Genomic DNA, 24,776 nt, shown 5'->3' on the forward strand with positions numbered 1-24,776 from the left:
AAATCAGCTATAACCCGTGAACATCCACACTACATTTAAAACGAGAGTGCTTTAGTTTATGATGCTCTTTAGGTTCCTCATATGAGTGAGATCATGTGATGTTTGTCTTTCTCTGCCTGGCTTATTTCGCTTAGCGCAATACCCTGCGGGTCCCTCCACAGGGTCCCAAAGGCCACGGGATCCTTCTTCGCAGCTGCATAGTATTCCACCGTGGGAGGAGGTGAGGGGGGAGGGGCCAGGGGGAGCAAGGGGGACGTCTGTACTATTTTGAACAATAAAATAAATTAATAGAGAGAATTCTGACAGCAGACATTAAGAACAGAAAGGAAACTGTAGAGACTTCAAAATGACAAAAGAGACGAGTCGTTATCTTCAGCGTTGGCATCAGGGATACTTATTACTTCATTCTCTAGACTCTGCTGGGCTTTCCAAAATTTCTACATGGAAGATGTAATCTGGAAGAAATGAAAAAAACAACACACCCTCCAATACAAAGAGCATGTAATGAGCGATGACACGATAACTAAGCGGATCAATAAGTGTTTCTTTCCAGCATATTCCACCAGCTAAACACCGCTGATCCGACCAACCTGCTTCCAAGGTCGCCTGAACTTCCTTTCCCATAATTCCCTTCTAACGGGTTTCCCATGAACCCCAGGGGCTCCACGGAGTTGCTCAACCAGGAAGTTAAGCCCGCCTCCTCACTCTTTACTGGCCACTCACGATTGGTCCCGCCCCACGCGGCCAGATTCCGGCTGCTGATTGGACAAGAGCCGAGCCCGGTGGGCTGGACGGGTGGGGACAGCGGGCGCGGAGGCGTGGCCGCGGCCGCTCAGAAATCCTCCCCGGCTCCGGCGGCACCATGCACCGCGCACTCCGGCTCCTCGGGCGCTCGCGTCGCCTGCTGCGAGCTCCGTCCTCCGCCGCCACCTCGGCTCCGGGCGTCGGCGTCGGCGTCGGCGGCGCGGCCTCCCTCCCATTCCGGCCCCCGAACGCCGCTCGAATGGTGAGCGCGGGCTCCCGTCCCCCGGCCTCCCCGCCATGACCTTCAGCCCTCCGGCTGGCGGGCCCCGGCGCCCGCGCGGGCTGGCGGGCGGGAGGCCCCCGGGAGTCCCCGCCGAGGCCGGCCCCGGGCTGCGTGCCCGCGCCGCCTGGCGGCCCGCTCGGCTCCGGGCGCCTCCTCCCGCGCGAGGAAGGAGCCTCCACCCCGGGTGAGCGCCGGGCAGGGGCTGCGGCTGGAGGCCGGGGTCGCGCTGCGGGGACGCGCCGGGCCGGGGCGGGGCGGGCCGGGCCGGGCCTCGGCGGGGACGGGGGCCCCAGCCCGGGGTGCTGCCCTGGGCGCCGAGCCGGGGGAGGGGGTGTGAGGACCGGCGCGGAGTCGCCCCTGCACCCGCGGCAGTGAGGGCCACGGCGCGGCCAGAGCGGCGTTCAGGTCCAGGGGCGCTCGAAGGTCCCTGTGAACCTAAAATTCATGTTTTACTTCTCGGGAAATGGACTATTGCGTTCGTCAGGCTGCGGAGGGTTCCCCCGCCCTTCGTTTCCGTAAAGCCCGGAGATGAGTGAACAGGGGGCCCTGGGGGGTGGGAGGGGAGATCGGATGGGGGCCCAGCAGCGGCCGAATCGGAAGGGGCGCTCCGGCGCTGGCCGGGCCGCGGTGCGAGTGATGCCGCGCTGACCTGGGTGTCCTCGGGAAGGTTTGGGGCCATACGTGGTAGTTTTGGGGGAGAGATGCGGCTCTGCTGTGCCGTCCTGTGTGCAGAGAGACGCGATTTCAGGCCGTACTCTGCTGCTCAGGGTCGGGACTTGGGGCGGGGGGGTCCCCGAGCCGCCGCCGCCGCGGGCAGCATGGAAACAGTTGCAGCCGCCCGGCGAGGTTGCCCCGCGAAGGGACTTTGACCGCGTCGGGCGCGTAGCGGGGGCGCATCAGGTGCTGCGAGTGCTTCCTTGTGCACTTTCGAGGCCAGCATATTTTCTGGACTGTCAGTGACAAAATCCAGGGGTGTTTTATATTCCTGGAACTCCCTGGTCTAATCGTTTTAGTGCATTTTAGAACTTTAAAAAGAAAATTATTTTTCTTTATTGATTTAGTGTTTTGTTTTTTTTATTTATTTTCTTTTTTAATATATCTTTATTGATTTCAGAGAAAGGAAAGGAGAGAGAGAGAAACACCAATGATGAGAGAGTCATTGATCGAGCCCGCAACCCGGGCATGTGCCCTGACCGGGAATCGAACCTGGATCACCTGTATCCCAGGTCCACGCTCAACCGCTGAGCCGCGCCGGCTGGGCTTGTTTTCTTTTTTAAAAAAAGAGAACGGGAGACTGAAGAACTGAATTTACTCTGTTGGTGCAAGTCAAACAATAGCATTGCCTTGCTTTGAGGATTTAATGTTGTTAGCTAACATCAGATGAGCATGGATTTTCTTTTCATCATTGTAAAATAACATCTTTGCTCTCTGGTCTTCTCCGCTCCAAAATCTCTGTGTTGATTTTATTAGATATTTTTTGTTGTCGTTGCTAGTGTTGAGAAATTCACATAATCCCTAGATGTCCTAAATTACCTTTTATCTAAAAGAACACCTAAAGCTCATCCAAGGAAGAAAAGCTATTTATTGGATGTCTGCTATGTATTGGGCCCTGGGAATAAGGTCATTGCCGTGGGCATAGAGTTTAGAGACTGCTGGAGCCGCCTTGCTAGTTTTTTTGTTGAAGATTTTAGCATTTATGCGCATCAGGGATAGCCTGTAATTTTCTTTCTTTGTAGTGTCTTTATCTGGTTTTGGAATCAGGATAATGCTGACTTTATTAAATGAGCTTGGAAGCCCTCTGTCCTCTTGGATTTTTTTGGAACAGTTTGAGAAGGATCAGTGTTAGTTTTTCTTTGAATGTTTGGTAGAATTTGCCTATGAATCCATCAGGTCCAGGACTTTTGTTTATTGTCAGTGTATTGATTACTGCTTAGATTTCATTAGTTGTAATCGGTCTGTCCTGATTTTCTGTTCCTTCTTCATTGATTGGAAGGTTGTACGTTCCAGGAATTTATCCATTTCTTTCATATCGTCCAATTCGTTGGCCTATAGTTTGTCATAACATTTTCTTATCCTTTGCATTTCTGTGGTATCGGTTGTTACTTTTCCTCTTTTATTTCTGATTTTATTTATTGGGGGTCATCTCTTTTTTTCTTGATAAGTCTGGTTAAATGTTTATCAATCTTGTTTATCTTTTCAAAGAACCAGCTCTTGGTTTCATTGATCTTTTGTATTGTTTTTTTTAGACTCTATTTCATTTATTTCTGCTCCTATCTTTATTTCCTTCCTTTTACTCACTTTGGGCTTTGTTTGTTCTTGTAGCTTCTTTATTTATAAGGTCAGATTGTTTACTTGAGACTTTTTTGTTTCTTGAGGTAGGCCTGTATTGCTGCAAATTTTTCTCTTTACTGTGTCCCATAAATTTTGGGTTGTTGTGTTTTCATTTTCATTTGTCTCAGGTATCTTTTGATTTTTAACTTGATCTTATTATTAACCCATTCATTGTTTAGTAACATGTTATTTAGCCTCCGTGTTTTTCAGGGGTTTTTTTGTTTTTGTTTTTTGTAATTGATTTCTAATTTCATACCATTGTGGTTGAAGAAGATGCTTGAGATGGTTTCAGTCTTCTTGAATTTACTGAGACTTGTTTTGTGACCTAACGTTGTCTATCCTGGAAAATGCTTTATGTGCCCTTGATAAGAATGCATGTTATGCTGCTTTGGGATGAAATGCTCTGAAAATATCAATGAAATTCATCTGCCTATTGTGTCATTTAAGTCTGCTCTTTCCTCGTTGATTTTCTGTCTGGAAGATCTGTCCATTGATGTCTTAGGGGCGTAAAATCCCCTATTATGACTGAATTACTGTTGATCTCTCCCTTTATGTCTAAGATTTACTTTATATATTTAGGTGCTCCTAAGTTGTACATAAATGTTTACAAGGGTTATATCCTTTTGTTGGATTGATCCTTTTATTATGCAGTGTCCTTATTTGTCTCTCGTTATAGCTTTTTAAAAAAGTCTATTTTGTCTGATATAAATATTGCTACCCCAGATTTTTTTGTTTCATTTCCATTTGCATGAAAAATCTTTTTCCATGTCTTTACTTTCAGTTTGTGTGTATCTTTCATTTTGCAGTTGGTCTCTTGTAGACAGCATGCATGTATGTCTGGTTTTCTTATCTATTCAGCTACCTTGTGTCTTTTAATTGGAGTATTTAATACATTTACATCTAAAGTAATTATTGATGGGTACTATTTATGGCCATTTTATTTTTTATAACTATGTTTCTCTCTTTCTTTCTTTCTTTCTTCTTAAAGAAGTCCCTTTAACATTTTTTGCAATACTGATTTGGTGATAGTGAATTCCTTTAGCTTTTTCTTGTACGGGAAGTTTTTTATTTCTCCTTCAATTCTAAATGATAGCCTTGCTGGGTAGAGTAGTCTTGGTTGCAGATCCTTGCTTTTCATCACTTTAAATATTTCATGCCAATCCCTTCTGGCCTGAAATGTTTCTATTGAGAAATCAGCTAGCAGTCCTTTGGGAGCTCCTTGAAGGTAACTGTCTTTTTTGTGCTACTTGTAAGATCCTCTTTGCCATTTTAATTATGATGTGTCTCAGTGTGGGCCCTTTGGGTTCCTCTTGTTTGGGACTCTGTGCTTCCTGGACTTGTGTCTTTTTCCTTCACCAGGTTAGGGGAGTTTTCAGTCATTTCTTCAAAGAGGCTCTCTCTCTTCTCCTGGTACCCCTGTGATATGGATGTTGTTGTGCTTTATGTTGTCCCAGAGGTCCCTTAAACTATTGTCATTCTTTTTTTCTTTTTTTTTGGTGTTTTCTGCAACCTTGTCTTCCAAATCGCTGACTCTATCCTCTGCTTCATGTAGCCTGTTGATTCCGTCTAGTTCATTCTTTATTTCAGATGCTGTGTTCTTCATTTTTGACTGGTTTGTTTGTTTTCCATGGCCTTTTTTATGCTTACAGCGTTTTTGTTTAAGTTCTCACCGAGTTCATCCATTCTTTTCCTAAGTTTCTTCGGAATCCTTATAACCATTGTCTTGAACTCTGTGTCTGGTAGATTGTTTGCCTCTGTTTCATTTAGCTCTTTTTCTGAGGATTTCTCCTCTTCTTTCATTTGTAGCATGTTTCTTTGTCACCCCGTTTTGGTTTCATCTCTGTATTTATTTCTGTGTATTAGGTAGATCTGCTATGTCTCCCAGTCTTGGTAGGGTGGCCTTATGTAGTAAGTGTCATGTGGGACTAAATGGCGCAGTCTCTGATCACCTGGGCCGGGTGCTCCAGGAATTGCTCCTTGTGTGGGTTATGTGAGCCCTCCTGTTGTGCTTGAGTCTTAACTGCTGTTGGCCTGTACACAGTCAACAATCTTGACTGTGAAGATTGTTCAACAACAGTGTACAAGCTGCTGTGTGGGAACTGACCCCGCAAAGTGGAATTTGCCCCAGTAGGGCCTGGTGTCTACCAAGATCTGTTTTTGGGTGTGCTGCTTGTGGAGCCCATTGAGTTGGTGCTCTGATGTGGCCTGAAGCGCACCACTGGGTGTGTTGGTTCTGGGGCCTCTTGGGAGGGACTCTGGTGCAGGTCAGTGTCAAGTGCTGCCTGTGACTGGCCCTGGGCTTCCTTGCTATCTGGGTGATCTGCTGAGATTATTTAATGGTTCAATCCTCAGTGTCTCCCGTCTTTAAGGTGGGGATGCTACAGTAAAATTTCCTAGGATGGTTGTGAAAGTCAAATAAGGTAATTATTGAAAAGTGTTTGTTGCCTAGCACAGTAAATGCCAAAGTATGATTATTTTCATTAGCTTCTCCTTACTGGCGTAGGCCAGTCCTCTGCAGACTTTTAGGCATAGGAAAAAAGTGTATAACCTCATTTCTACCCACATACGATGATATTTGTATTTTTATGGAATCTAAAAGTCTTTGTAACATATAAAGGGTTTTGTAAATCTTTCTAGTCCCAAGGGATAACTCTGAATTAAATGTTTTCTTGTCAGAGGACTATTTACTAAAACAAAATTACTCATCTTAGGGATTCTAAAATCTTTTGAACCCTCTGATCAGGCTTATTTTATAATTAATGCTAGATGAACATCAGTTAAAACTCTGAGTCTTTTTGAAGTCTCCTTAATAAAAAGTATCATGTGTAAACTTCAAATTCCTAGTGTTTTACAATAAATTCTTTAGTGTCATATATTTTGAGCAGTTATTTCATTTTTTTATTAGTATAAGTTGATGTATTTGGTAGAGTCCTAGGTTCTCCATAAAAGGGACTTTGAGTCATGGGTTCTTATTCTGGGTGGTAGGTTGGCTTCAAGATCTAAACTCCCTAAAATTATATGTTAGATTTTATATATATGTATTTATGTTAATTTTTCTAGAGAGAGGATCCATAGCTTTCCCCATCTTCCCAAAGGGTTCCATTACCCTGAAAGGTTAAGGACTGACCCAATCCATCTCCCTTCGTCTGTACATTTAATTTATAGAGGAGAAAAGCTGACATACTGAAGGTGGCAGCAAAGTCTAGATTATTCGTATTGCACTAAGGCATCTCTTGTGCATGGTATTTGTGGACCATGACTAAGCTTTGTTTAAATATATAATATTTTCAGATTTTAAAGTGTCGTTCTTAGACCGTTTTCTAAAGTTTCTGGCAAAATAAGCATTACCCTAATACATTGAATTGGCCAAAGCTTGACCAGTATTAGGCATGCTCCTGAATTGGAAAAGAGTATTTTTACTCAGTTTCTTTGTCTTTATCACCTGTGTAGTGTGTGTGAATTCTGTGATGTCTTTAACATCTATATAAAAAATTTGCCTGACAATTTCTCAAGAAAAGAACTGGAAGACGGGGGTAGAAAGAGAGTCAGAATGGAATGTTTTGTCTTTCCTGTCCTTACTAAGGTTTCTTTTCCCTCACAGTTGATAAGATACTATGATTTATTTTGAAGCTATAACAGTGTTATTTCTCTCTAGGCTAGCCAAGGTTCCTTTCGGGTAGAATATGATACCTTTGGTGAACTCAAGGTCCCAAATGACAAATATTATGGTGCCCAGACTGTGAGATCTACAATGAACTTTAAGATTGGAGGTGTGACGGAACGCATGCCAGTAAGTGGACTGACCGTGGAATATTGGCTTAATTTGGATGAACTAGGCTTTCTTCAAATGAGTCACTATATTTTATAAATAAAATTTTAGAGTTAAAATGTAGTTACTCGAGACCTTTGTGAGTAATAAGATGTTTCTTTCATTAAAATGTGCAAGAACTTTTCAAATACTGTTATTTTGAGTTGTGACTTTAAATATTTTGGATTTTTATTTGATAGAACTAAGTGATTTGTCTTTTCATTTCTGCTGGGATTTTTCAGATTTTTTTTACTAGGATTTTATAGTTTGTAAGCATTTTTAATTTCAGTACTTAAATTTTATTTATTTATTTTACCAATTAACATTTTAGGGTCATACTGTTACTTAAGTTAGTGTTTTATGTACAGCTTCTGCACATGCATGAAATAAATAATAATCATAAATTTTCATTCTTAACTAAAATTGCAAATTCGAGATATTTTTCTGATTAATTTTAGATCCCCGTCATTAAGGCTTTTGGCATCTTGAAGCGAGCAGCTGCTGAAGTCAACCAGGATTATGGTCTCGATCCAAAGATTGCTAATGCAATAATGAAGGCGGCAGACGAGGTAGGAGGTGATAAATGTGTTTACCTCATGGCCTCCGACCTGCGTCATCCAGTGGTTGATGATAAGCTCTGGCAGGAGGAGAGGGGCACCGTGGATGTTTGAGTTAATGACTCTCAGGGCAGGGTGACAGCATTATTGTTTGGTGAGGATATTAATTTGGTGCTTAAAATATTGTGGCAAAATTTGTGGATGATTGTATATCTTTTATTTTTGATTCTCTTGACTTTTTCTGTTATATAGTTTAAAAGAAAACTTCTTGAAGAGACATTGTTTAAATATCTGTATTTTATTTCTTATTTCATATATACATGATTCATTTAGAAACTAGTTGGTTATTTGATAATACGTATGGAGGAAGTAATTTCACTAAAGGAAGCAATCAAAGATAACAGCTTAAAAACTATATCCATAATGTTGTTCATTGAAGTAACATTTATAATAACAAGTAAACTATCCAAGTATAATATCTGCTTAAATAAGATATATTGTGATGCTGTGGGAAGTTAGTTTTTTTAAAGAATGTCATAGAACAAAGCCTACCATGTAAGAAGCAGTGGGGGGAAAGGTAGCAAAGCATATATATTTTATGATCCTAGTTTTGTTTAGAAAAAAATTAACAGAAAACATGTTTTGTGCAAATGCTAATAGTCATTATATCTGAGGGCTGAAACTATAATGGCTAGTATACTGTTCTTAGTTCTCAAAATTTTCTACACTGATCTCTATTATTTTTATATAACTAGGAAAGTAGTTTTAGAGTGAACCAATTGTTTAAGGTAAATAGATTTCTAAAGTGCAGGCTGATTTTTTAAAATATTCATCTTTATTGTAGAAAGTATTACAGATGTCCCCTTTTCCCACCATTGACCCTCCCCACCCCCCCTCCCACGCCCTCAAGCTAAAATCATTCCAAAAGATGAAGTTAAACACCCACTTTCTTAGAAAGCTTACAGTCCAAACACTAGTACATGAACTGAAAGTATAGAAATATAACAAAAATAGGCACAAATCTCGCCTGTGTCTCTGTGCTTGGCGCTGAAGCAGCTGTTGGTGTGCTCCCTCTCAGGTTACAGTTCACGGTGCTGACTCCAGCTGCAACATCTGTTGGATATTCCTGCTGAGCGCAACACTAAGTGTATCTAAAGACTTCACATTTTGCCAGCCTTAGCAGGCGGCCCTGTCTGCATATTAGTAAGGAGGTAGTTGGAGAAATAGAGGAAAGATGGCTTCGATTCAGTTTAATTTATTCAGTCGTTCATCTTTCACTTTTTAAAGTAGCTGTGGTTGGAGCAAGTGATGCTGCGGAGACTTAGACTTGCTGGACAACCGCACGCTGTGTGGCCCCCTCAGTAAGTCATTTAGCATAGGGAAAAAATCTTTAAGATAGTACTATAAATGGTGCCAACTTAATCATAGTTGATTAAAATAGTACTGTATAAGTGAATATTCCCTTTCTTATTTTAAAAAATTCCTTTTTTAATCCTCTGTTCTGCAGGTAGCTGAAGGGAAATTAAACGATCACTTCCCGCTGGTGGTGTGGCAGACAGGATCGGGAACCCAGACAAATATGAATGTAAATGAAGTCATTAGCAACCGAGCAATTGAAATGCTGGGAGGTGAACTTGGCAGCAAGAAACCAGTGCATCCCAATGATCATGTTAACAAAAGCCAGGTCAGTCTTTTATCTTATCTTTTCTTCAGTGTAAATTGAAAAGAATACCTGAGATTTGTCTTATGAAACAGGTGTTGGCTTTTTGACAAGGAGATTCATTCTGCTTATATTCTTTAGTGGAAAGGACTTCTTAGATGTTCTTATTTCTTCCAGGAATCTTGGGTCTAATGTCTTAAGCTTCATAAAAATCACATTTAGGGGAAAATCACTTTTAAGACACCTGAATTTAGTATGTATGTATATTTTTATTGTTTTGGTTTAATTTTTAAACTCTTAATTTTGAAATAATTTAAATTTATAAAAGAACTGCAAAGATCCCTCAAAGAGTTTCTGTATACCCTCTACCCAGCTTCCCTTAATCTTAAACATTTTATATAAACTTAGTACATTTACCACTCTGAAAAATTAACGTTGGTACAGTGCTCTTAACTAAACAGACTGGATTAGGATGTCTCTAGTTCTCTACCGATGTCCTTTTTGTCTTCAGGATCCCGCCCATCTGCACATTCCATCAGTCATATCCCCTAGTCTCCTCCAGTTTATGGCAGCATGTCTTTTGTCAGTTTTCAAAGTAGCGGTCAGGCATTTTGTCCCTCAGTTTGCCTTTGTCTGATGTTTTCTCATGATTAGACTGCGACTGGATTTGGGGATGCATGTTAGAGGAGTGAGGGCTCTTCTCACTGCCTCGGGTCAGGGTACACGATGGCAGCGGGACTCTTGGTCCCAGGGATGTTAACTTTCATCACTTGGTCAAGACAGTGTCTGTGGGGTTCCCCACCTTCCGTGCTCTGCTAGAAGAGACATCGAGTCCTGCCTGCACTTCAGACTCTACATTAAGTAGTGTGTTAGAGTCTGGGCATGTGTTAGAGTCGCCGCAGACTTAATAGAGCACTTTGAGGCTATGCTACCGTCTCTCTTATCAACCTTTGCCCATGACCTTCGCATTCATCAGAGGGTCTTGCCTGTGCAGTTACCATGATGGTATTTAGCAGTGGTTTTCTAGGCCTCTCACTCCTTATACATTTATTGAGTAAAATTTCACTGTAAAGATTTGTCTTCTTTCTTTGCACGTGTATTTATTTATTCAGTCATTAGTGTATATCGGTGTGACTCATGAATATCTATTTTATTCGTCAAGTTATTATCCAGTGCCTTTCCCCGCACTGCTTTTGTTATTCATATTGTTGCTGAGTTGTTCCAGCTTTGGGAGCCTTCTGTTGGCTCTTATGTACTTCGTATGTGCTACCGTCCTTTTAAAAAACCATTTATGTACTTTCTTGTGCTGAAAGATGCTCCCGGCTCACCATCTTGTATTTTCCCGGCCCCGCCCCACAGAGATTGTTTGAATTTAGGTGATAGGTACATGAGTGTTCATTGTATCGTTCATCCTAATCTTGTAAGCAGTTTCATAGTTTCCATAATACAAAGTTAAAAAATAAATAATGAATGTGCCTTTTCAAATAGCATCATAGTTTAAAAGTGTGGACTTACAGTCGAGGAAAGAGCGCAGAGTTTGGACTTCCTGGTCAGGTTCCAGTTCTGTGAGTCCTAGATATTTTGGCAAGTGACATAATTTCTTCAACAGTTTGGCTTTCCTACTTCTAAAGTGGTGACCTACCTCAGATTTTCTTTAGGTTTCATTGCTGAGGAAATGTTTATGAGAGACTGTATGCACCGTGTAACCGTAAGGCACTGCTGCTGTGTCAACATGTACTTGCTGCTGCAAGTGCTACTGCGCTTGTTAACTGTGCTTCTCTGTTCCGTGCTGTCACTCGTTCGCAGGCAGATGCACTAGTGTCTAATGTGTTCATTGTAGGTGATATATAATACAGTCCTAAGGACATTCCACAAAGGAAATCAGGTTCTTATTGGACCCTAACTGACCTCAGACTTGCCACTCACAAGTATAACTGAGTATTAAAAATATGCTGAGTTTTGAGTAGTCATTTAGTGAGATTTTTCATTGAGACACTCAAGTTTTTTGTTGCCTCTGATCTAACATTTTGTTTCTTTTGAAAAATTTCCAACAGAGCTCAAATGACACCTTCCCCACGGCAATGCACATTGCCGCTGCGATGGAAGTTAACCAAGTACTGCTACCAGGACTGCAGAAGCTGCACGATGCGCTCGAGGCGAAATCCAAAGACTTTGCCCAGATCATCAAAATCGGGCGCACTCATACCCAGGATGCTGTTCCGCTCACTCTTGGGCAGGTATAGGGGCGTGATTCGATTTGATTCAAGTTCGGGGTTGGTGCAGATGGCCAGCATATTATCTGCTAAATCACACAGATTTAAAAGGCCAGGTTTATAACAACTCAGTTTAGTGACAGAAATTGTTCTGCATGAACCAGTCAGTAGTTTTTATTGACATCCACTTAGGGGGAGGGTAGAGCATGCTGGATATGAGCCAGACTTCTTGGTCTGCTCAGATTTAAATCTTAGCTTTGCTATGTACAAGCTGTTGGACTTCAGGAAAATTATTTAGCCTTTCTGTGCTTCAGTTTTCAGAGCTGTCAAATGAGAGTATAATATCTCTTTCATAGGAGAGTTGTGAGGTTCAATAGCTGATTAATGTATAGTGATGGAATCATGCCTGACCATAGTCAGCATATACTGGTGTTAACTGTTGTCATCATTTTCATCCTGCCTTTGTCTCTCTTCCTCTAAAATAGTAGCTTCTTTAAATATTAATATTAGAGTGCTGAAACGAGGCATATCGTACTCTAAAATTGTTTTGGCCACGTTTGGAAGGGGTATTACTTTCTTCTCCAAAATACCAGGAAGTGTTTCTACGTTTCTTTATCAGTACCTTAAAAAATGTCTAAAAGTATATATCTAAAAGGAAATATAAGGAAGTTAAAAAAATAGTTTTTGTCTTAGTATGCTCACTCCAGTTTAGAAGCTAGGACATATACAAATTACATATCAAGAAATGGTTATATGTGCCAAGTATCAAATGATAGTTTTGCAGAAATTGAAGTGAGGGTGTTTGGCTACTGCTGACTTACTACCATTTATAGTCTTGTTCAGATGATAGCAGACACTGAAAAAGCTTTATTATTTAGCTTAATTTTATCACTGAAGGAATGAGGAAAACTTGAATTGTCTTTTTAGTTTATGTAGTTTTCCCCCCAGTAAAAAATATACTTCTTGAGTGAATGCAGCTGGTGTGTATATGAGCAATGTTAGATCAGATGGATCAGGTTTACCTGGAAGGAGTTAAAAAATATATATGTTTTTTTGATTTTAGAGAAGGAGGGAGAGGGGGAGAGAGAGAGACATTGATGAGAGAGAAACATCAATTGGCTGCCTCCTGCACACCCCCTCCCGGGGATCGAGCCTGCAACCTGGGTATGTGCCCTGACTGGGAATCAAACGTTTTGGTGCACAGGAAGACTCAGCCAACTGAGCCACACTGGCCAGGGCAGGAGTTATATCTTTCAAAATGTTTTCTTTAGAGCAATACGAGATCCTAAGAAGTAATCAAAGATATTCATGGTTTTTCAGTATTTTTAGACGGGGAAAAAAGAAGATTTAGTGTAACCATCTATCCTGGCTTGTTCAGTTGAGTTCCAGTTTATGCCTTGTTCCTGAATAATTCTTAATGGATGATCCCTTGCTATGTTCAAAATAATAAATTCTGTAGTTACTTTATTTAAAGTGTGTCATATTTTAGGAACCAGTGTGACATCAATAGCAGAATTAAAACATCGTCATATCAGGATTTTAAACTAAAATTGTATGGAGAATATCTCTATTGTTTATATTTTTCTTAGTGAATTCATTGTTTTGTTTTTTCCCCTCAAAGTTATCTGAGATACACCAAAATATAAGAAATAACTTGTAAATAAACCAATAATTTAATGTAATTATGTCATTCTCTTTTAAAGTTTGTTTTCTCTGTTTTCCATTGCTTTCTATTAAGACTAGATTATAAACAGGCTGCATGTTATTACCAGTGGCATTGTCTTACCTCATAGGTTTATAAAACCTTATTTTTTCCTATACTTTGCTCATCATAAGAATTAAAATAGTATAAATACCTTTTGAGTACCTTATAATTTAGTGCCTAAAACATATTTAAGAAAACTTCTATTTAATGCCATAAGAGTAACTTGTAAGTCATTAGGAAATTACATATTCTCACCTTAATTTCCTTCCTTTTTCAGGAGTTTAGTGGCTATGTTCAACAACTGAAATATGCAATGATGAGAATAAAAGCTGCCATGCCAAGAATCTATGAACTCGCAGCTGGAGGCACTGCTGTCGGTACTGGTTTAAATACTAGAATTGGCTTTGCCGAAAAGGTTGCTGCAAAAGTGGCCACGCTCACAGGTCAGTGATAATATGAATTATTACTTATTTCATTATATTAGCCTATATATTTTCTGGGTGTTACTGCTTTAAATTTTTGTGAATTTAAAGTTAGAAATAATATTTTGCCATCAAACGTGTTTTATTTTAGGAGTATTTTTCTGCTTAATACCATTGTGTTCAGAAAAGATACTTGGTATGCTTTCAATCTTCTTGAATTTGCTAAGACTTGTTTTGGGCCCTAACACACGGTCTGTTCTGGAAAATGTTCCATGTGCACTTGAATTCTGCCATTGTCGATAGTGTTCTGTGCATGTCTGTCAGATCTATTTGATATATAGTGTTGTTCAGATCCGCTGCTCCGCATTGATTCTCCCTGTATGATCTATATCCATTGTTGAAAGTTGGATTTTAACATCCTCAACAAGTATTGTTTATGCTTTATGTGTTTAGGTGCTCCGATGTTGGGTACATAAATACTTACAGTTGTTACAGCTTCTTGATGTATTGACCCTGTATCATTATATAATGACCTTCTTTGTCTCTTTTCACCATTTTTAGTTAAATCTGTTTTGTCTGATGTAAGTATACCTCTGTTTTTTGTTTGTTTACCATTTGCTTGAAATGTCTTTTTCCATCCCTTCACTCTCAGTCTGTATGTGTCTTTAAGGATAAAGTGAGTCTCTTGCAGATAGCATATTGTTAGATCTTATTTTTTTAACCATCCATTCTGTGTCTTTTAATCGAAGAACTTAATCTATTTACATTTAAAGTAATTATTGATAGGTAAGGGCTGAGCATTGCCATTTGTTAATTGTTTTCTGGTTGTTCTGTAGATTTGCTGTTCTTTGTTTCTTACCCTGCTGTCTTTTTGTGTGATTTTGTATCTTTTGGTATCAGTATGCTTTGACTTTATTGTGTTTTTTGTATAATTATTATAGGAGTTCCCCGTTACCTTGAAGCTTACAGAAAATATCTTAAACTTGTAACACCCTATTTTAAACTAGTAACAACTAACTTCAATAGAATTTTAAACTTTACATTTTTACTTCTCCCCCTCACATTGTAGGTTATTGTTATTTAAAATTTACATGTTTTTTATATTGTGCAACTAATAACAGATTATTATATTCTTATTTTTACTACATTTTCTTAAAAAAAACTTTTAAAGTTGTAAGTGAATTATGCATCACTATTACCATATTGCACAATCTAACTATGACTGTATATTTACCATTAGCAGTGAGATTTACACTACTTTTATATGTTTTTATGATGTTAATTATTGTTCTTTTACTTCTGCTCAAGGAACTCCTTTTAGCATTTCCCGTAAGGCAGGTCTGGTGGTAATGATGCCCCTCAGTTTTTGTTTGTTCAGGAAAGTCTTTATCTCTTCTTTCTTTCTGAAGGACAGCTTCACTGGATATAGAATTCGTGGCTGACACGACTATTTCTTTCAATATTTTGAATATGTCATTCCCTTCTCTCCAGGCCTGAAAAGTTTCTGTTGAGAAATCTGCTGCTGATAGTCATATGGGAGTTACCTTTTATGTAACTTCTGTTTTTCGCGGCTCTTAAAATTTTTTCTTTGTCTTTGACTTTTGATAATTTAACCATAATTATTCTTGGTGTAGCCCTGTTAAGGTTCAACCTATTTGGAATCCTTTGGGCCTTGTGGATCTGGATGTCCATTTCTCTCCCAAGGTTCAGGAAGGTCCCAGCCATTATTGCTTTAAATATACTTACTGTCCCTTTCTCTTCTCCTTCTGAAATTCCCATAATGCAAATATTGATTCCTTCTACTCCTTCAGGACTTTTTGAAGATACGTAGACAAAAACTTTAGTCAAATAAACATTGTTTGCTGAAGTAAAATTGTTTTTCTGTTGTTTTAGGTTTTCATATACTGAACTTTCTGTTTAATTTGCTGATATTAGAAATTCATTTAATTTTACCTGTTAACTCATATCAGTTATTACCATCTTTTTTTCAGGCCTCCCTTTTGTTACAGCTCCAAATAAATTTGAAGCTCTGGCTGCTCATGATGCTTTGGTTGAACTCAGTGGAGCCATGAACACAACTGCTTGCAGTCTTATGAAGATAGCAAATGATATTCGTTTTCTGGGTTCTGGTCCTCGCTCAGGTCTGGGAGAACTGATTTTGCCTGAAAATGAACCAGGAAGCAGTATCATGCCAGGTAATTCCATAGCTGATAAGAGTGAGAGCTGGTACTTCATAAAACCCAGGCATTCTCATCTCCAGAGCATATCTCTTTTCGTTTGGGATCCCATGATCTCAAAAATGGATGGGGACATGTGCAGCACCCTTGTTTTAGATTGTCTTTTTGGGCCACCTTTGATCAGGCCTTCAGGGAACCTCACCCAACAATGTAGGAGAAAGGCTTTTAGTATAATGCTTTTGATTCCCACACTGGAAAATATAAATGTATAATAGTTCACAATCCAAAGCCAAGAGAGTTTTAGAACAGGCCAGTAAAGTGATCAGCATGGGTCAAATAAAAATGAATTATGCCTCTTACTTCATTTTTTTGGGAAATTGACACAGGCATTGTATAGCTGGGTTCCAGCAAATCATTTGACAGACTAACATGATGTTTGTTGAATCCAGTGGAGAAGTGTGGGCAGTGCCATTAGATGAATGTAGCTGGGTGCACAGTGACCTGTAAGGAGTGACTAGTGGGCTGACTTCGGACTGGAGGAGTATCTTGGCGGCGAGCTGACTGGTGAACTGAGGGTGTGTGCTCATCATGGTAGCAGGTGATGAAGTTGACAGCAGGCCAGCAGGTGACAGACTCACATTCATAAAGGCCTCCGTAGGTTGGACTAAAACTGACAAAGTGACTTTTGATAGTGAAAAAAAAAAGACCTGACTGAAGATGCTTTTAACTCTGTGCACGTGTAGAATGAGAAGAGATCTGATTTTAAAGTATTTCATGTTGAAAAATGACCTGATGGAAGTTGATTGCGAATTCCAGGCGATTGCCTAAGAACGAGAAATGCTGTTACAGAAAAGGAAATAATCTTCTCAGTGCATTGCTTTGTGTTGGTCAGAGGAATCTGGGACGTTCGGTTCAAACCTGAGCTTCTTAGAGGAGTGTTACCAGAATGGTGGGGCCCTGGGGCTTCACAGGCTGAGTAGGAGAATTCCAGTGGAATGTCGTCGTCCTCTGAGAAGCCTCCTAGTTGTAGGCGAGGCCCCCCTTTATAACTGTGCCCATAACAGTCTGCGCTTCTCTGTCTGTACCCCTGACCTGCTGTAATTGCCAGCGCACTCTCCCCAGCTTCCAGGTTCTGAGAGCGTGGGGGCAGCGCCCTTCTTCCTTACCAGCGCCTATTCAGTGCCTGGCCCTATAAGCATTTCTAGAACGAGTGCAAGCCGTGAAGATGGAGAGAACTGTATTTAACGTGTCGTTGGGGGAATTCATTCCTCATTGTTTATTAGCCATTGAATGATTCACAGTTTGTGGCTCCCCATCTCCCTTTCTTTGGTTGGTTTGTTTCATTAAGTCAGTGCTGATGGTTGGGGCTTGGTTTGATTATACGTCATTAAGTCAGTGCTGATGGTTGGGGCTTGGTTTGATTATACGTCTTTATTTAATGAAGTTAGATTTCCTGTATTCCTGACGATTTGACATCAAACCTAATCTTCACTGATACTTGAAGCCATGAGTGTGTCTGATGTGGAATCTTCCCCGGTGGTTTTCTTGAAGGCAAGGTGAACCCTACCCAGTGTGAAGCGATGACCATGGTGGCCGCCCAGGTCATGGGGAATCACGTCGCTGTGACCGTTGGGGGCAGCAACGGACATTTTGAATTGAATGTTTTCAAGCCAATGATGGTAAGCTTGACATTTGATTTGTAATGTTTTTTTGACTGGAAGCTAATTGTCTTGGTTTTGGTTTTTGTCTTTCATAAAGGTTCCTATAGATCTCAAGTTAGATACTTGATGATGTCATCAGTAGTTGGAAGTCAAGTATATATTAACATTGGAGGGGTAATCTTGGGTCTGCACTTAGGTGACTTCAAGCTCAAGTAATTTGGTGGTTTGTTTGTTTTTTTTAATAGAAAAATTCTCGAAGGTAGGGTACAGGTTTCTTTCTTGTCCCTCACCAGTAGGGATACCAGTCACTAGAAATAAGTTTAAGCCTCCTCATTTAAAAAACAGTAAATAAATAAGAGCCCTGCCTCAGGCCTGTCTCCACGCTGCTCCTTTCTTCCCCTGAAATTCAATCTTAAAGGAGTGACCCACCCTCACTGTCATTCACACTATACGCGCTACTTGTGCTCTTGCGGTCACTGTGACCTCCTCAGTCAACAGACACGCCACAGCTCTCTTAACACCCGTCCTAGCTCTTGCTCCCGAAACACACTTCGCCCGTGGTTTCTTCAGCATTTTCTCTCCCCTTCCTTCCCTCTCTCTCAGCCTTTCTTTCACTGCTTTTCCCTCTACCACATACCTTCCACATAATGAAAGCATCATTATGTCCCCTAAAACTTCTTTCTGTCTCTTTATGAAGCTGGAACGAGGTGGCCTCACCCGCCATCCCTGTCCCCAGCTTCAGATAATGAAGCTGTCATCGTAAGAGTCCTTTATTGGTGTAAAAATATTATGTCTGAAATCTGGTGTAAACTCTGATTAATTTGATAAGTACATGCAAATGACAGAATTAAGTATATTCATTCAGTGTATTCATCAGATATTTATTGTGCCCTTGTCTGTATCAGGCACTGTACTAGTTGCTAGTGACAGAGCAGCAAACAAGAGAGATTGTTTTGCTCTTATGGAGTGTACATTCTAGTGGAAACAGAAAGAAGACGGACCAACGCAGAACTCCATGAACTCACACCCCAAACAAACACCAGCTGCCTGGCAAATACAGGCGCGTAACAAGAAATGTCTGCTCATCCTTGTTTTTCTTTAAAACAAAAATCTCTTTTGCCTTTAATAGAAAATAAATCAAGATAATCAACATTTGCTTTATAATAGTCATTAGTACCAAATGGAATGAATCTCGAAGTTCTGTGACTTCTACTTGAGTCCATTGTTGGGAGTATAGTTTTCAGACTCTGGGCTTTTAGACCCAAAGAGATTAGGATGTGAGTGTTTATCCCAGTATATCTTGGAAAGTTACCAAACGAAAGAAAGTGCTAAAACAAACTGATTTTATACCGTTTTTGTATATTGTGTGAAAGGTTATTTTAAAGTGACTGGATTATTTGTATTTATTATTTATTCGTCTTAGATTTCTGTGCTCTCAAATGTTTCTTTCCTATTTGCTATCTTGGGTATGGTGACTTAAAGTTGTGGGAGTGCTGTATGTGTATTGAATTATATATTTTATGAACCAGTAAATGCTACTGTATGCTATTGGACCAGAAAAATTAGGCTTAATCTCTCTCCCTGTTGTAGATTAAAAATGTGTTGCACTCAGCCAGGCTGCTCGGGGATGCGGCAGTTTCCTTCACAGAGAACTGCGTGGTGGGAATCCAGGCCAACAAAGAAAGAATCAGCAAGCTGATGAGCGAGTCTCTCATGTTGGTGACAGCTCTTAATCCTCATATAGGTAAGGGTTTACAGAAGAGTGATGCAACTTCAATGCGAAATTAAAAAGCTGAAAAAATTTAAGAGACTGCTGGACCAAGGTTTATAGACATCAACTTCTTTTGGACATTGTTTAAGGGAAATCTTATAAAATCTTTGATACTGTGTTGTAGGACACTATATAACTTATGATGTCATGATCTTTCAAAAACATGATTGATTATACTCCATTTTATTTGAAAACATGGTAAATTCAGAAGCAGTAGTTCAAACTTACTTTAATCGTAGTGGAATTCGGGTGCTTTATATTCTGAGACGCTGGGAAGGAGCCTCGCCATAGGTGCCGTCACTAGGTGGCACTGGCTGATTAGCAACAGGGAGTGAATTCATTTTCCTACCTTCTCTGGATGCTCAGCTGCACTTTGTTTTTGTTGTGTTCAATTAAAAAACGGTAAGTTACCAATGAAAAGAAAAGGCGTTATTCATTACTTCTAGGGGAAGGGGAGAAACGCACATATTTTGTCTAAAACATGGCTTTCGTGTTGCAAGTCTTGTCCAGAATGGTAACTATTTCATTACGTAGATTCAAATGTACAGACTTGCACTGCAGGCTGAGCAGTGACCCATTCAGCTCCCTGTTGACTTGTGGGCTCTGCGAGATCCGCTGTGTTACCGATGAGGTGTAACAGCCTTTCCCACCTTCCCTGCTGAGCTGAGCTGAGCTGAACAGTCTGAGTTTCTATTTTAGAACAGATCAGCTTGCAGTCATTTGCACGATATGGTCACTGCTTTCAAACATTCTGCTATAATCCTGAACTTTCAGGGCCGATTTTATTTTCTTGGCTTCATGTCAGGCCTTCCTTTCAGTCTTATAAAGTTAGAGCTCATCTGACTGCCTCAGGTATGATGTCTGTCCTTTGGTGCACTGTTGAGATTGGTAATGACATGTTGGCCCCTCTAAAATTACTGTACCTCAGCATTCAGCTGGCCAGATTCCCAGGGGAACTCAAAGGCTCATTGAGAAATGTTACTGCATCTGTACTCAGAACCTGTTGCCAAAGCATTTCACTTAGAGGTGCTCCTAAAGCTGAGTGACGGATGCGTCTTTCCTGGAATCAGTTTACTGTGAGGTGAAGGCCGTGCAAGGATAAGTGGGCAGACCGCACCTCACTGGCGACAGAGCACACGCCTCACGACTGCACCGCGGGCTCCCTGTGCGTGTGTGGCAGGCCAGCTGGCAGGAGTGCCCTGTGGGACTCGAAGAGATCTGAGTGTTTAGCGCACAGCTTAGCCTTCCCTGGCAGTGTTCACGCAAAAGGCCAGAGTAGCTAAGAGTCCCCCCTGACGCCCAACCTGAGAATTCTCTCAAAATTACTCAGCAGTAAGTGCCCTTCCAGCATGTTTCGCTTCACAGATTCAGTCAACTGATAAAATTAACTGTGCCCATCGTTTGTCGTATAAATGGTTAGTAATTGTGGACTGACCATACATCTTGCTGGGTCGGTGGTCAGATGTCTCTTCCTCTGATCTTGGTTTTTCCTTTTTCCTCCTTGATTGGTTTTATTTCCATTTTTTCTGTTCTTTCTTTCTTTTCCCTTCTGACTTTTTTAGTTACGTTAAGTCAGGACAACTTGTAGAACTGTTCTGCCTCCACCTTCATTCATTTTAAAAGCAAGGAACTGCAGTAAACAGCACACTGGTGATCTTTTGTACAATATCTGTTTATTCTAAACCTCCCCCCTGTGTCCCTGAAGTCTGAGAAGAGGCCTGGTGTGGGTGCTGAGCAGGGAAGAGCTGCTGAAATGGCTCAGAGGCCTTCCCTCCAGCCCTGGCTGCCCCTCCCTCTCCGCCGGTCCCACAGTGCCTGGCCGTGGGATGCTGCAGCATTGAGCTGACTGGTGCTTTGTTACAAAGATAATTACTTCTCACTGAGTATGTTTGGAACAACACATTTATACTACTCACATGTATGTTTTTATGTCTCGTTGCTATATTGCATTATCCCCCCTCTCTGTAAAATATCTTGAGTGAGTGGGCAATTTCAGTTTAGGAACAAATCTGTTGTAGAAAGTGAGTATGTTTAAGCCTGGATTACATAAGAAATGGAAAGATTTTATTGTACATAAGAAATGACAACTGTTAGGCTAATCACTGTTAGAAATGACGAGATCATCACTATTAAGTATTTTTAAGATTAAAAAATATTACTAAAGAGATGAGTAGCATCAATATTAAGTAAACACTGATTACTTTCACTACTTACTCTATGTCACCTTTCTGTTTTTTCTTCAGGATATGACAAGGCCGCAAAGATTGCTAAAACAGCACACAAAAATGGATCCACCTTAAAGGCAACTGCTATTGAACTTGGCTATCTCACAGCCGAGCAGTTTGATGAGTGGGTCAAGCCTAAGGACATGCTGGGTCCAAAGTGATCTAAATAAATTTATAATAAAAATATGCTATAAGAAATAAAATGAAACAGACTCCTTATATTTTTTAAACAAAAATGGGTAAATGGGAAAGGAAACGACTGTGACCTTGACTGTCTAGAGCAGAGCAGTTTGGACAGTGTGTAAAACCCAGGACGTGCAACATCCAAAATGAATTTAAAAAGTGTAAAAATAATTATATAAAATCAAAAAGGAAACAGACTCTTTTATGTGAATGGACTTGTGTATTATAGTTGAATCTGATTTTGTGTGTGTTTATCACTTCTTATGTTTTATAAAAGAGCCATATCAATTTTTAAAGAGTTTTACTATTTTTGGTTACTGGTGATTTAAAAATATTCCCCTGGTACTGAAAAACTGCTTATCTCCTTCCCCAGTCTTGCCTCGGACATCTTTTATTTTCCTGTCATTTGGGAGCATAAACTGACCAAGCGTTTGTTCGTAGTGGGGATGTGAGCGTGTGTGCACATGCGTGTGTGTGTGTGTGTGTGATTGCATGTTCATATATATGATAGATTTTAAAAATTAGGGCATGTATTCTATATGCTAATTACAGACCTCCCCCAGTCTTCCTGACCTTATTTGAGATACAGAAAGATAGGAGCCCGGCCGATGTGGCTCAGTGGTTGAGCATCGACCTAGGATCCAGGAGATCTCGGTTCAATTCCCGGTCAGGGCACATGCCCAGCTTGGGGGCTTTATCCCCAGTGAGGGGCGTGTAGGAGGCAGCCGATCGATGACTCATCATTGATGTTTCTGTCTCCCTCTCCTGTCCTCTGTCTGAAATCAATAAAGACATTTAAAAAAAGAAAGAAAGACTGAGTCAGGAATTGTAGGACATGGATTAGAAAGGACAGGAGGAGCAGGCTTGAAGCTTGGAAGGAAAGAAAGGGCCTCTTGGAAGTGAGTCCTGCTCATCACCTGGAGCCCCAGGGCCAAGATTTTGCGGCAGGAATTTATTTGAAAGAACCCCAGGGGATTTCGAATTCACAGTTAGTTGTGGGGACACCCCGGCTGGGCTGATCTGAACCCGAAGCTAGAGGCTTTATTTGAAATAGAGCCAGCCTCAGTTACATGGGCGGCTGGAGCATACGGGCCTCAGAGAGGCTGCGGGCTCAGACCACCGCATGGAGGGGTGCAATCAAGTCAGTCCTCGCTGGTGGAAGGTCCTGCCTTCGGTTTGTAAAATATAAAACCTGTTAAGCACAATGTCTCTTGTGTTTTTGTTCTTCCAGACATAACAGGATCATGAAGACAGTGCTTCCCACTAACTAAAGTGTCTATCTCATCCAAAAGCAGGGCTCTATCAAGAATGTTTTTAGAAAAAAACAAAATGGAATTATTACCCCTGATGTTCTTGGAAAGTTAGTAACATTAATACCAACTCCCCAGTGGTTATTACACTTTATAGATTTCAAAGGTGTGATTAAAATGAAAGTCCTAATGTTATATGTCAATTTTAATTTAAAAGTTCTAGAAACATTGATGAAAGATGAAAAATAGGTTCCTACCACTAATCTCTCAAGCCTGATTGGGCACTCTTTTTTTTTTTTTATATACCATTGAAAAGCATTTCAGACCTTTTTATGGAACTGTAGAGCCTATAGGACCCATGCGATGTTTTCTCCAGTGTTTTTCCACTTGGTGATTAAGTGATGTTTGTGCAATTTGCTTTAAAACAAATCATGCTTTCCCTTAGTCTGTTTTGTTTAAAAAAAAAAAAAAAATTTTTTTTGGAAAAAAGAACAAAATCAATTCAATTGCTTATCGGTGCCCGGACCTCCACAGCCAGCCTGGCAACTGCCCTGTAGTTGTGGAACTTGGCGTCGGCCGTTTCCCCTTAGCAGCCATCCTCAGCCTCAACACGCTGTCATTTGGGGGCTCAGCTAGAGACAGGACTATTTATGTAAGAAAGATAACCCGAGATCCAGCTCCCAGCCCGGCCTCTGCACAGCTGTCTGTTGTCTCCTGGCGTAGCCTCAGCCGTCACTGAACCCCGCGAGCTGACGGCCATCCTCGTGTGATGTTAGTGAAGCAACTGCTTCATGATGCGGCCCTCAATCGGGATCTAGAATTTCCTGTTGGAGGGTTGTCTGCAAGTCACCTGCAGCGTTTGTCCCCCAGGGGACGCTTGGCAACGTGTGGAGACACTTTTGGTTATGACAAGTGGGGTAGAAGTGAGACTGGCACGCAGTGGGTGGAGGCCAGAGATGCAGCTAAGTGTCCTGTAATGCACGTGGCAGCTCCCATGAATTTTCATATCAATAGTGCCAAGATTGAGAAACCTAAACCCAAGACGTATCTCTGGAAATGCTCACCATGTAGTTAGGCTTTTCCACGTGTGTGTGTGTGTGTGTGTGTCCTGGCGTTGCTGTGACTTTGTTCACTGAAAGCATGAGGTGTCTCGGATGGGAGCCTGAACAGGAAAGTGCTAATGAAACATTAACTGGCTCGGTGCTCAGGCCTGGGGATGGCGTAGTTCTAGCAGCGTGTCCAAAGTTTTGCGATCGATAAACACGGTGACGGTCAAGGATTGGCACAGATGTCAGGTAAACACGTTTAGGATGGAGGCAGGAACAGCCTGTTGATCCCTGCGAGCAAACATGCGCAATGACATGGGGCCTTCCTGAGCAAACACGCTTCAGAAGACGAAGGTCGAGCCTGGAAGTGCCCCCAGCTTGACACACAGAGCAGCAGGAAAGTTCATAGAAAGCCCTGGGTCAAAGTTACTCATTAAACGGTTTAGTTTGGTGGATGGAAAAAGTATATATATATATATATTCACAAATGTTTACGAGACAGTTTTATACTCGAACATTTTAAAGATCCTGCTCTTGCATGTGGTTGTGTGAAACCCCTTCAGCTGTCCTCTGGCCTGTAGCTATGGCAGCAAGAAATCTTGGAGAGACAAATTTTGTATTTTGAAAAAGACCATGAAGATAAGAATCTAAAACTGGTCAACTATAATGAGTTCGTTTTTTTTTTAAAAAAGCAAATTACTTAGATGGACCATTTAGCGGCTTTTGAGCAACCGGCCTGC

At 41.0% G+C, this 24,776-nt stretch overlaps 1 protein-coding gene across 1 annotated transcript; it reads left to right on the forward strand.

Annotated features, from left to right (window-relative positions):
* Positions 1–790: 790 nt before the first annotated feature.
* On the forward strand, positions 791–22,033 carry FH (fumarate hydratase). The gene is made up of 10 exons (XM_081124107.1): positions 791–1,006; positions 7,014–7,148; positions 7,625–7,735; positions 9,231–9,407; positions 11,438–11,620; positions 13,579–13,744; positions 15,715–15,918; positions 17,452–17,579; positions 19,152–19,305; positions 21,576–22,033. Exons 1-10 carry the CDS (start codon positions 863–865, stop codon positions 21,716–21,718), a joined length of 1,545 nt encoding a protein of 514 aa, XP_080980233.1. The 5' UTR covers positions 791–862; the 3' UTR covers positions 21,719–22,033.
* Positions 22,034–24,776: the final 2,743 nt, after the last annotated feature.

The sequence above is a fragment of the Miniopterus schreibersii genome (assembly GCF_964146895.1).
Source record: "Miniopterus schreibersii genome assembly, chromosome: 21".
Classification (NCBI taxonomy): Eukaryota; Metazoa; Chordata; class Mammalia; order Chiroptera; family Miniopteridae; genus Miniopterus; species Miniopterus schreibersii.

Excerpts from the sequence above, each read along its gene's own strand:
- FH (XM_081124107.1), top strand. The coding sequence starts at position 863 with ATGCACCGCGCACTCCGGCTCCTCGGGCGCTCGCGTCGCCTGCTGCGA. Across the intron at positions 15,919-17,451 it reads AGGAAGCAGTATCATGCCAG|GCAAGGTGAACCCTACCCAG; the intron begins GTAATTCCATAG and ends GTTTTCTTGAAG. Across the intron at positions 19,306-21,575 it reads AGCTCTTAATCCTCATATAG|GATATGACAAGGCCGCAAAG; the intron begins GTAAGGGTTTAC and ends TTTTTTCTTCAG.